At 42.6% G+C, this 13,264-nt stretch overlaps 1 protein-coding gene across 2 annotated transcripts in view; it reads left to right on the forward strand.

Moving 5' to 3' along the window:
• TTC27 (tetratricopeptide repeat domain 27) overlaps positions 1-13,264 on the forward strand; it is a 197,549-nt gene that overhangs the window by 12,628 nt on the left and 171,657 nt on the right. For both annotated transcript variants that reach the window (XM_077813550.1, XM_077813549.1), the window contains exon 4: positions 11,889-12,029. In XM_077813550.1, coding sequence (XP_077669676.1) covers positions 11,889-12,029 — 141 coding nt within the window. The remainder of the gene's footprint in view (positions 1-11,888; positions 12,030-13,264) is intronic.

Below are 13,264 nucleotides of genomic sequence, written 5' to 3' on the forward strand. Positions count from 1 at the left end.
TAGCACATGTCTCCTGAAACAAGCATATACAGGTGTCCTAAACAAATGCGGGAAATATGGATTAATAGACATTTACTATCTGTAAGTGGACTTCTGAAACTGAAGCGATTCCCCAAATTCTTTTGCTCCAGCTGGGGTAAATGTAAGAGTATCATGGGGTTTTCTCATTTCTCTGCATGAACCTCTTCCAGGTACAGTCTCGAGAGTATTTCAGAGTGGACACTTTGGTGTCTAGCAAACATAAGGTACAGAAATGTTGCATTCAAAGAACCTGTGACAACTTGTGTCTTGCAAACTCCTGAGAAGCAAACTTCAGTGACTCTGAGATTATGGCTTTTTGCAAAGATCTGATATATATCCAAAGCATTCCTATTTTCTGTATTAAAACATTCTTCTTAGCCTTGTTAACTCCCTGATAATCCCAGCCATTCTCCACAAGCACATATTTTAATAGGCTTCCATGGCCATGTATTAGACTAAAGCACTAGATTCAAAAGTGCTGTCATAAACTTTGGGAAGGGGGTAATGTCATATTTGTAAAGTCTTTTGAGCACCTTCAAAGCTGCCATCTGGTGTTTTCACATAGAATAGCAAGAAGAAAAGGAGTACCTGTGGCACCTTAGAGACTAACAAATTTATTTGAGCATAAGCTTTCGTGAGCTACAGCTCACTTCATCGGATGCATTCAGTGGAAAATATAGTGGGGAGATTTATATACATAGAGAACATGAAACAATGGGTGTTACCATATACACTGTAATGAGAATGATCAGGTAAGGTGAGCTATTACCAGCAGGAGAGAAAAAAACCCTTTTGTAGTGATAATGAAGGTGGGCCATTTCCAGCAGTTGACAAGAACGTCTGAGGAACAGTGGGGGGGTTGGGGGGGGGGATAAACATGGGGAAATAGTTTTACTTTGTGTAATGACACATCAACTCTGTCTTTATTCAAGCCTAATGTAATGGTGTCCAGTTTGCAAATTAATTCCAATTCAGCAGTCTCTTGTTGGAATCTGTTTTTTTGTTGAAGAATTGCAACTTTTAGGTCTGTAATTGAGTGACCAGAGAGATTGAAGTGTTCTCTGACTAGTTCTTTATAAAATCTCCGCACTGTATTTTGCACTACGTGCATCCGATGAAGTGAGCTGTAGCTCTCGAAAGGTTATGCTCAGATAAATTTGTTAGTCTCTAAGGTGCCACAAGTACTCCTTTTCTTTTTGCGGGTACAGACTAACATGGCTGCTACTCTGAAACCATAGAATAGCAAGGATTCTGGAATCACAGGGATTTCCCCCCCAGCCCTTTCCAATTTGTCATATTCTATTCCAAACATCTCAACCTGGTCAGACTGCAGAACGAAATGGTACCTTAAAAAAAAAAATCAGTATCAACAGAACAGTTAGAGGCAGTGTCTAGGGCAGCGGTGACCAAACTTACTGACTCTTCGAGCCACATACTATAATCTTCAGAAGTTCTCAGAGCTCCAGCCCCACTCCTGCTGAAGCCCCAAGCGTTGGCAGGCACCTCTTGTGGGGCTGACACCCCAAGTTCCCCCTGCCCTAGTCTGGTAGGTGGTGGATGGAGGGCTCCATGAGCCGTACTTTTAGTGCAAAAGAGCCACATGCAGCTCGCGAGCCGCGTTTGGCCACCCTGGTTTAAGGCATCTCTCTAATTTATTTGGGATGTGGCAGAGGCTTTAATTGCAATATTGTATATTCATAATTGCTGTGAGAGTATTTAACCTACAATGTTTTGATCCAATTAAAATGGTTAACGAAGCTATTTCTCAAGGACTGTCAACAAGATTGTCGTATAGAAGGGAAGCTTCAGGCTTGATGTTCCCAAAACATGCTGAGCATCTATAGCTGAGGTGGATTTCAATACGAGTTGTGGATGCTCAACACCTTTTCTGGATCAAACCCTTAATAAATAGGGTTATCATTAAGCATTTTCATATTACTGAGACACATGATACTCCTATAAGATAGCAAAGGAATTTTCAAAGTTAGAACTGGTGGATAATTCTATTTACTTTGGAATCTTTTTCTTCATATACAACAAAGTAATAACTTTTTGAAGTATTATGTTTTAGAAGTATGTAGTTAGACTGACGTGTAATTGCCGCTTTCTCACCAAGACTTCACTATATCTCCTTTCCTGTACTAATAGAAGTTAGAGCGGATGCAAATATCTACTTACAAGAATACAATAGCTGATGCCTTTAGTTAAATCGTGGACAAGTAAAAGTATACATCATCATCATCAGTTTTTTGCTGCTCTTGCAGCTGCTGACGTAACCATTCCTTAAAACAGATCAGGGAGCTTCTTTGTACCACTTTGATATCAATTCTTGCACAGAGAAAACAGAACTTTGTACAAGAATAGTTGTATCATAGCTAGTTTAATTGTAGATACTATTCTTAGTGTGTGATGAACGCTTACCCTAGTGAGTCATTGTGTGTGTCTGTCCCTAGTGAATAGGAATGGGCAAGTGCTGGCTGCTCATCTTTTTAGCTCTTGCTCCTGGCAGGATCACAGCAAAAAGGAGCAGTGCAGCAAGCACTGATGAGTGTTTTTGTATCTGTGGTTCAGCATAGTTTCTTTAGTATTAACTCTGTCCTAGAATGTTGGAATCAAAGCAACAGAGAAACCTAACTTCTTCACCCTCTCAGTGGCCTTCAGGGGAGGGACTAGAGGATCCACATCTTAGTGCTCCCCATGGTCTTGACTGGAGATGGGGCAAAGTGTTTGCTTTTGCTTAAATTTGCTCCTTTCCCTCCTTCAACAACGTGACTAGAGTGGAGTGAGAATGAATGAAGGTGGGGGTAGAGCGCTGGGCAGACTAAAGAGGGAGAAGCTGACTACTGACAGCCTCCTAACTAGTCAAAAACAATGTTAAAAATTGCCTTTTCTCCCCTTCCCCCAAAAATGGTCTGGGGACCTTATGCTGTCAGGCAACTCAGCACACAGTCGACCCAAAAGCCAGGAAGGGAATCCGTGCTGGACTTCTAGCTTAGCCTGTACGGAGCTGGAGAGCTCCCACCAACCACTGCCATCTTGAACTGTCTTCTAGACAGTAGGTGATCTAACTTTTTCTCCCCAAGGCCTAATTCCTTTCAGTAACCGAGAGGGTTAGCAGAGTTTTTACCGTAATAGCACAATATTATATCTGCTTGTGCTTTTGCCGCAACTGTGCATTTTGTAAGCTTATGTTTAGCAACTTGTTGAGACGCTAAGGAACTAAAACTAGACATCATGGTTAGTGTGTACACTCAGGCAGCCACAACCGTACAAGAATAACATTAAGAGTAAAACATATGGCTTGAAAGTACTGATAAATGTACTAAGCCAGTGTTTTTTTCACACCATGGGTCACAACCCAGTACTGGGTCGTGACATGTAAGGCAGTGGGTTGCCTTGCTCTGGCCAGCACCGCCGACTAAGACGTTAAGTCCCATCAGTGGTGCTGCCCAGCTAAGGCAGTCTAGTGCGTACCTTTTCCGGCTGCGCTGCGCCCCGGAAACAGCCAGCACCGGGTCCTGCTTCTAGGCAGTGGGGCCACAGGACTCCGCGCACAGCCCCTGCCACAAGCACCAGCTCTGCACTCCCATTGGCCAGGAGGCGGGCGGTGCCTGCGGGTGAGAGTCGCGTGAAGCCACTTGCGCACCTCTGCTTAGGAGCTGGACTTGTTGCTGGCCACTTCCAGGGCACAGCACGGTCCGTGGTGCCAGGACAGGTGGGAAGCCTGCCTCTGCACCCCGGCTGCGCCGCTGACTGGGAGTCACCGGAGGTAAGTCTGCACCCCAACCCCGTGCCCCAAACCCAGAGCCCTGACCCCCTCCTGCACCCCGACCCCCTGCCCCAACCCAGAGCCTCTCCCACACCCCAAATTCCTCATCCCCAGCTCTGTTGGGTCGCGGGCATGAACAATTTTCTTCAACTGGGTTCCCAGGAAAAAGTTTGAAAATCGCTGTACTAAGCTACTTATTTGAGAAAATAATGAAACAACAAATAGAAAGACTTCACTGAATTTAAAGCATGGAATATCTGCATTGAGAACCTCCTGGAATAAAATTGAATTAACCTTATCTTCTGAAGGAATGATCTCTGCTTCTGACAAATCCTCTCTGTTACCCATGGTTTTAATTAGACTTAATTGAAACTCTGATATTAGTGGATTGAGTGATTTATCAAATTGGACTCTTCACCACCACAAGGTCCATTTCTATTTAAGTATTATCTGCTAATTTTACATCCATACCTGACTTACTTTGGATATAGAATTTTATTATGAAAAAGATTTAAAGCAATATAAGTGACTGTGATTAAAAACTACAGTATCAAGGAAATGATTTAATGAGCATGATGAAAATATTATAATAGAAAAATATGCATCCAATGTTTTGTGTAATTTAAAAATATAATTCTTTAATTCATGTTCTGCTGGGAAGCTAATTACTTTTGAATGGTGAGGTTAGCCTGTCATAGTGTAGTCTGCAGGTATATATTTCTAAGTATATTTAAATTCAGGCATGGTATTTTTCATATTAAAAGCAGACCTATTATTTTGGAGTATGTTAAAGGTGACCTGACCAAAAAAACCAAATTGAGTGTGTTTGGGTGTTTTCAGTTTGCTGGTCTCCAATATATAAAGAGCCTGAAATTTCCTGATTGTATTTAACATTAGAAGTTCAGATCTTGTTTGGGGTTCAAGAGTCCACAATGAAATTAGGAGGATTATGATATTGGCAGCTGAGCACGTGAAACCTCATTGAGAGAGGAAAGGATGTTCAAAGGATTTAAAACTATTTAATTTATTTTGACATTTCTGCCATTTGTAAGATAGACTTTTTTAGGCTGCCTTTATATATCAAAAAGAAGCAAAGAAGGCACAAACTCCTCTTTTTTTTTAAACTTTGTATCTTCAGTAAACTTGATTTAATATCTTAATATAAATTCTAAGCATTAGTATATATGGACATTATTGTGTAAGATGGATTTTAACAACTGATTTAGCATCCAGCGGCAACTAATATTGATTTGCCTTTGTCCACTTCATAGAGTACTTTTTTAACTTTCTTGGAAGGATTATAAAGTCCAGCATTTGTATTACAGATCAGCTAATACAGAGGTCTCCAAAATGTGGGGCACACCCCCTAAGGGGGCATTGCTCGATTCTGGGCCAGCCCCATGGGGGATGGGGAGGCAGCGCCAGCCAGCCCCGCTCCCAGCCTCGGCCCCCTTACCCCTGTTCATGTCTCCCACTCCCGGAACCTAGACAGTTTAAATACAAAACATAAACTTCAGATTTCTATTCTTTCCTTAATATCTAACCCATCAACATATTAGTACTTGTCCTGATATAGATTATATCAAGAAATATGGGGGAAAAACAAAAGAAATACTCTATCTATCAATTAACAAAATAAAAGTCCAGTTGAGACGTTTTGTTTCTCTCTCTGAATCCATTGTTTCTCCACCCTGCATATGCGAACTAAAAGAGATCAATAAAGAATGCTGCTGATTTTCTCTGTGTTAAGAAACCCTAGCCCATGCTTCCATCACCTGTCACTATAACTACTGCAATGCCTTCTCCTACACCACTTCAAGTCCCAACTTTCCATATTTAAATGAGCTGCTGCCTATTTCAAGAATAAAGAAACACAATTATGTTATGTTATCTTAAATACCATAGTAGGCCTTCCTTTTCCCCACCTCTACATCTCCTTCATTTCAGGAACATGTTCAAAACTACCCTTCTTGTTTTCAAAGTTCTTTATGAGCTGGTCTTAACTTTATGCCGTTTGGTTTGTTTGTTCTGCCTACTCTCTTCCTTCGTACAGCTTCACTTCCGGGGTTGATAGCAGACGCGCACTCCTACTCCTAGGCAGCAGCAACCTCTGAAGGCATTTCTAATTATAATTGTGCTCTGAGTGCATTGATAACTGGGTCTGACCATAATTATTTCTGTCCCTGGATATAATCAGGTGAAAGAACAAATTGCGAATACTGTTTTTTAGATTAGCTACATGTAGGGTCCTTATAGACACCTTGCACGAGCAATGTGTTCGTAAGGGTGTATACATTTATTCTTCCCCTCTGAATTAATCCTATCCCCACTTAAACTATAGGTAAATTCAACAATACTCATGTGGGATCTTTAACAGAATTGAATTATGCTTTGATGCTTATGAGTATAGATATTGAGATAGTGTAATAACTTCCAAATGGAGGAACAGCTGACAGTTTAGTAGTAGGTATGTGTTCTATTTCCCTGAAGTGATCTCAGAATGCACAGCACCCATTAAGGAACTTGACTGCTTAAATAGTCTACCTGACATTGCCTCAGGTTTTGTATGCGGAATGGTGAAAGCTGACAAATAATGGCTCTGAATAAAAAAAAAGTACATCTCAATTTTTGGACTGAACTTGCTGGGATCAGGTTATGGGAGAATTATTTAATATGTAAGGATGCTATGGTTACTTTAAGGAAAGTTAATATTGTCTTGGTAAATAGGATAAATTTTTTTTTTAAAATAATTGTATTCTAATAATACCCCAGGTTATAAGCAAGATCACAACCACCCCCCCCCCTTTTTTTTTAAATAAAAAACAAAGTGGCCTCTGTGGTAAAAAGTTTACAATCTGTGGCCCTGATCCTGTGAAGACTTAACCTGGCGTGTAGAAAAGCACTATATCTGTGTAATTTGTTACTCGCTGGTGTGAATAAGCCGCCCCCCGAGTGATGTAAGTTACACCGACCGAAGCACCAGTGTGGACAATGCTATGTCGGCGGGAGAGCTTCTCCCACCGACCTAACTACCGCCTTTCGCAGAGTTAGTTTTATTATGCTAAAAGAAAAGGAGTCCTTGTGGCACCTTAGAGACTAACCAATTTATTTGAGCATGAGCTTTCGTGAGCTACAGCTCACTTCATCAGATGCATACCGTGGAAACTGCAGCAGACTTTATATATACACACAGAGCTCTGTGTGTATATATAAAGTCTGCTGCAGTTTCCACGGTATGCATCTGATGAAGTGAGCTGTAGCTCACGAAAGCTCATGCTCAAATAAATTGGTTAGTCTCTAAGGTGCCACAAGGACTCCTTTTCTTTTTGCGAATACAGACTAACACGGCTGTTACTCTGAAACCTTTTATTATGCTGACAGGAGAGCTCTTGCCCATCGGCATGGAGCATCTTCACCAGATGTGCTGCAGCGGCACAGCTACATTGGTGCAGCTGCACCACTGTAGCACTTCCAGTGTAGACTAGCCCTTAGTCCACATTAGCAGTTAGTTCATTTAGTTAAAATTAGCTGATAGATGAAAGGCTAGCAGGAATTATTTACTTTAAGCACCCTGGGGCTTAGATGAACACTTAGTTTGCAGCAAGCTGAGGTGTAAATCTACCCTGGCCTAGCCTGGTGCTAGCCTGCTTTGAAATGGAAGTATATTAAAGAGCACTGGAGAACTTTTAGTGTGTGGCAATAAGGTCTATACGGCCACTTGGATTTACAGTTCCACTTGCCACGAAACAAGTATTCTTGTAGACAAGCCCTAGGATGTTTAAAACAAACAACAGTTCCTGCTGACCTTTCACCTGTCAGTTAATTTTTTAGACCACTTTTAAATTAACGAGAAACTCTTTTAGCTAATGGGACTTTCGTAAAAGCTTTGAGAATCCCTATTCTCACACATTCAAATTGGCACTTCATTTCTTGAATCCATCAGGTTTGTGTTAGTCTAAGTTATCCAGAAAGTGCAGGGAGTCAGAAGTATGGACAAGCCAACTGAGCTGCCTGGAGAATTTCATGGAACCCAGTGTCCTGAAAGATGAACCCCTGAAACTGTTACAACAACTGTTCAGGCAGACGTGGGGAAGCAGGTGTTGAGCCAGGCTGCCTTGAGAGCATTGCAGGAGGCAAGACATGGTGGTCTGCTGAAGCTGGCTACAAGCTCCCTTCTTGCTATGCATATACAGGAGAAAGGAGTTTCTTAGAGGGCTGTCTGCAGAATATTGTTGCAGACAAGGCTTGGGTAGCTAGAGAGTGAAGCCAGGCCTCCTACAAAACATGACAAAATATTAATTCCGTATGTGAAGTGGTCGAGGCAGCCCAGCAAACCAGCGTACAATTTTAGCTTACCCTCTGTTCCCTGGCTGTAACCCAGACTCCAGTTCTGACTCCCTGACCCTGGTTGTTTGGCTCTAGAGGAGCACAGTGCAAGGAGCATGCGCTATAATACAATTAACTTTTCTTTTTCTTTTTTTTTTTTTTTTCAGGAACTACAATAGGCATGGGGAGTAGTGTCCAGCCTGCAGCTGATCTTAGTTACGGAAAGACTAATTTAAGGCTTGTAGAAATGAATGCATAATCAGCTGTGCTTCAGAGATCTTTTTTTAAATAATATTTAAATGCCTTCTGAAGTATACTTTGTTGTTCCACTTCTGAGTTCATAAATTATTGAATAGAGCTATCAGTAGGAAGTGAGTACAGGTTTTGTGCTTAGCAGAGTGTTCTTTGAGCAGTCACTAAAAGTAATCTCTCCAGTATGTATTTCAGTTTCTGTATTCTAGGAAAACTGCTTGTCATCAGTACAGTCCCTTTAGGTTTTGATTGCGGGTCTATTGGAAAGTAAAAATCCTCAAGGCTATAGTCTAGATTTATTAGACCTAAAAGACATCATGCAAGAGCAGCATGTGTCTTTCTCCCTCTCACCCTTTTTTTCCCCCACCAACACACTCTTGTGCTTTCCCTCTGCATATTGTTTTCTGCCCCAATTTTTTTTTAAGTAGTAAAAAAATAAAATAAAACTATTTTGCATTGAGTTCTGTAACCAAAATCATAGTGTACTTATAATATTTGGGAGGGATTTAACACTGTCTCTTGCCCCCCGCCCCCCAAAGTCACTCAGTCAAGAGTTTTTTCTGTGTGTGAGATGATGGGGTGTGTGTGTGTGCTTGCTTGCTTCCTTTCCAAAGACTGGGGAAGGGAACTAGTGAGGATCTGACATGAGATAGGAATTACCAGATGGCATCAGCCCACTGTTTGTTTCATCTAGTCTAGTATCTTGCATTTAACAGTGGCCAGTTCCAGATGCTTTACAGGAAGTGCAAGAAACACTGCAGAAGACCATTTGTACAATAATCTGCTATGGGGTCTTGCTAGCCTCCATCAGTTAGTTGCAGCCGTATGCCCTGTGGCCTGCAAGTTTAATATTCCTTAGTCCTATCTACTGTAGATTGTTATCCATAGTTAGGGCACTGCCAAATTCACAGCCATGAAGAACATACCACAGACCGTGAAATTTGGTCTCCCCGCCATGAAATCTGGTCTTTTGTGTGCTTTTACCCTATACTATACAGATTTCATGGCGGAGACCAGTGTTTTGGGCATTCTGAACTAAAAGGGAGTTGCAGGGGGATCACAAGGTTACTTTAGGAGGGGTCAAGTATCCTTACTTCTGTGCTGCCTTCAGAACTGGGTGGCCGGAATGTGACAGATGTTAGCCAGGTGCCCAGCTCTGAAGGCAGCACGCCCCCCCTGCCCTGTCCTCCAGCAGCAGCGGAGAAGTTGGGGTGGCAGTACCATACCATGCCACTCTTCTGTGTTGCTACCTTTGGATCTGGGCAGCCAGAGAGTGGTAGCTGCTGACTGAGGGCCCAGCTCTGCAGGCAGCAGCGCAGAAGTAAGAGTGGCAATACCGTACCACGCCATCCTTACTTCTGCGCTGCTGCTGGCAGTGGCTCTGCCTTCAGAGCTAGGCTCCTGGCTAGCAGCCACCGCTCTCCAGCTGCCCAGCTCTGAAGGCAGCACTGACCCCAGCAGCACCACAGAAGTAAGAGTACCAGTACCGCAACTTCCCCTACAATAGCTTCCCCCCTTTTGTCCCCCCCAACTCCTTTTTGGGACAGGACCCCTATAGTTACAACACTGAAATTGACCAAAATGGACTGTGAATTTGGTAAGGTCCTATCCATAGTGTTGTTGACTCTTGCAGTTCTTATACCGGCTTTTGTGATATTTGGTGTGTGTTCTGAAACCCACTCCTGCTGGAAATATGCTATTTAAGTGAGAAAAAAACCTAAGCCAGTTTAAAATCAGCACTGAATTTGTTGATGTATGCATAAATTACTTTCCAAATGAATCCCTGATGCTACTCTTTAGCACAGTGGTCCCCAAACTTTTAAGGGTTGCACTCCCCCCTTATCCCTGTCCCTCAACTGGGGCCAGGAACAGGGCCAAGGCTTCATGGGGAGGGGAGCGTGGACAGAGGTAAGGGGTCAGAGAATGGCGCCACAGCTGGGGGGCGGGAGCAGCGCCGGCAGCCAGAGCCCCGAACCCGGGGCTGGCAGACAGGGATTGGAGCGGAGCTGGGTGGCACTCCCTCCCTACCCCTCATGGGGGGTTGGCCCGGGGCCTCAGCTGCGCCCCCTGAATGATCCTCTGTGCCCCCCTACAGGAGCATGCCCCAAAGTTTGGGGACCTCTGCTTTAGCATATTACTTTTTTCATAAAATCAGATCAGTTACAGATGTTGGTAAAATTCTTCCTTTGAGTGGGCCTGGGGTTGGGTTTTTGGTACAGCTTTTAAACAATTTATTTCCTTTACTGTTTTACTCACAAGTGCTTCTTCAGACCATCAGACTTCATTTTCATGAATGGAATTGAAGCCACTATGCTGATGTCAAGTAAAAATTCCTCTCGGTATCAAACAGTTTGATATCCTACAGCATTGGCTGCAGGATACAAGGCTGAAAGGTCTAAATATATATAAATGAATTACAGTACTACCCAGAAAAATCAGGTAGGGAAAAAAAGCCAGCTTTACTTTGGCAAAGATTTGCCTCCACTAAAAAGTGAACTACAGGAGCAACTTCACTTAGCAAGTTTTTTCTTGACCTGTAAATTGGCAGTCAAGGTGCTGAATATTGTTTAGATGCAGGTAACCTTACTTCATTTGGGAACAAATTAATATTTAAACAGCCAAATATATATACTGCTCAGCTAATATTACATCAGGGCTTGAACAATCCCCACTCACCCAAGATGACTAAGAATCTTTCTCAGGTGAGTGCCTTCAATCTCTGGAGAATCTAAGCTGTTGCTTTTGAAAAAAAGTACATAACTTTTGTTTGCTAAGTGACATGGAGTAACATGAAGACAAACGCCTTCAGCTGCCTTTGTAAAGGGAGAAGGCTGTCATTACAGTTAAAATAGTTGGAGGGATGCATGGACTCTATGGCTAAGAGCAGGGTGCACTGTGGGGGCTGGCACCCGTACCCCATTAAGCAGAGGAGACATTCTGGAGGGCAGTCCCTTTCGTGGGAGCCATGGGGCATAATTTCTCAAGCAGAGGGTTCTTCATGTGCATGGGGGAACTGTGCTGACACTATCCCCGTCAGAGGACTCTGTGCTGGGGGAGGGAGGAGATAGCATGCACTAACTGACTATTAGAGGAACACCCAGCATTAATTTATTTGGACAATGGAAGGATACACTAAATTGACTTTTTTGGGTGGCTATAAGGTGACTTCATTAAATTATTTGAGGCAGCTTTGGTTAATTTGTTTAGTGGGCAGCATCATTAATTGACATGCGATTTATGTGCTGGGGCTGCTGTTAACTGGAGATGCAGGTTTTACCCAGCAGGGAACTGGGGTCTTTAAGCCCAATCTAGCAGGGATACCCCACCTGCAGGAGATGAAGCAAGAAGGGGCAGGCCTTGTGGTGGGGTTGTGGCTTGAGGGTACCAGTCGGCTTGTTGAGCAGACTTTATCCTCTGGTGAGGTGTTGGGTAATCTTTTTGAAGCCCTGCAATACATTATTTGCTAGTTAAGTGCTTTAATATTGTCTGGTGCTGATATTATTATTCTTTCTTCTTTCAGCCCAAAGCATTGTGTACAGCTGTTCTGAGTATGCTGGTTCTGGATGGTGAATCAGTCTATAATCTGACTTCCCTTCCTATCTTGCTGGTGTTAGCCAGAGTGATTCTTGTGCATTCAAGACATAAACTTGCCGCTATTCAGGTATGAAATATGTGGAAATAGTTATTGTGGTTGCCAACCATGGATTGGTTCTCATTTTTCTTCCACTATCTCATTCTGTCTTGTTGACTGTTTTCTTTCTCTTCCATTTCTTTTTGTCTTCCTTTTTTTATCCTGTTCTGCTTTCAGAGATGTCTTACTCTAAAGGAACAGTTCTACACAACAAAGCAGTGACTACAGTAGTGAGGGAATTAAAATAAAGTGTTATCTTTTCTAAAAGATAAGTTATGTAAATTGAATTTCTAATAGCTAAGCCAGAGAAATGTCTACTAGGGCTTTTTCCCTTGTGAGGGATGAAGGCACCTCTATTTCATGAAGATAATTTCAGTGTTAGAATTTGCTGTTTTTCTTACATGTATAATTAGAATAACATGAGTGTAAATGAACGGTAGTACGTACAGTTGGGACAATCTTGTTTTTACATACTGTAACCTTTCTATTTCACAAACTTTTACATACTATAAAGTTATTTAAAAACTGTTAATCTTTGTAAGACACTGCAGCACTATTCTTTGGCCTGGATGCCTGCTGCTCCCATTCTAGACAGGATGGGTTTATCTGCCTTATTCCCATGCATGGAAGTGGAGCTAAGAGATTCCTCTCCTTTAGTTCTGGATTGTCAGCTAGATCCCCAACATGCCAACACATTAGGAGTACTAAACAATAATGTGGACCCTATCCCTATCGGCCCCCCCGTTTCTGATTTCACATGAAAGACAGAGAGGTTTCACTGAGTTCCTCCTTAAAATAAAGTTTTCTGACTATTTTCCTCCTTTGCTTTAGCTTAGAAGCAGTCTGATTGGCAGAGGGTGATTCTGGAGCTGGGCAGGCCTTTAACAGCAGTGACTTCGCTCCAGTGCGTTGCCGTTGAGGAGGTCAAAAGGCTTCCTTAGTCCATCTTGGTGCTTGGGCAGGCAACCCCTACTTCCAGCTGCATCTTCATAGGGGGCTGAATTAAACAGTGTGGGAGATGTTCCTGGTTGTTTTGTACTTCTGGAAGCCAGGCTCTCCCTTGTTTCTCCCCTCTCACTCCAGATGAATGCTGATCAGCTCCAGCAATCAGGTCAGTCAGAAGGGGAGAAAATGTACCTGGTGTATAAACAGGCATAGTGAGGGACCTCCTCCTGTCCAAAGGCTTGTTTACACTATTAAAAGTGATAACACCAAGTTTTAATGCTAGTTCAGGAGCAACAGCTGCTGAAAACCATTTTCTGCAA

The sequence above is a fragment of the Eretmochelys imbricata genome, chromosome 3 (assembly GCF_965152235.1).
Source record: "Eretmochelys imbricata isolate rEreImb1 chromosome 3, rEreImb1.hap1, whole genome shotgun sequence".
Lineage (NCBI taxonomy): Eukaryota > Metazoa > Chordata > Testudines > Cheloniidae > Eretmochelys > Eretmochelys imbricata.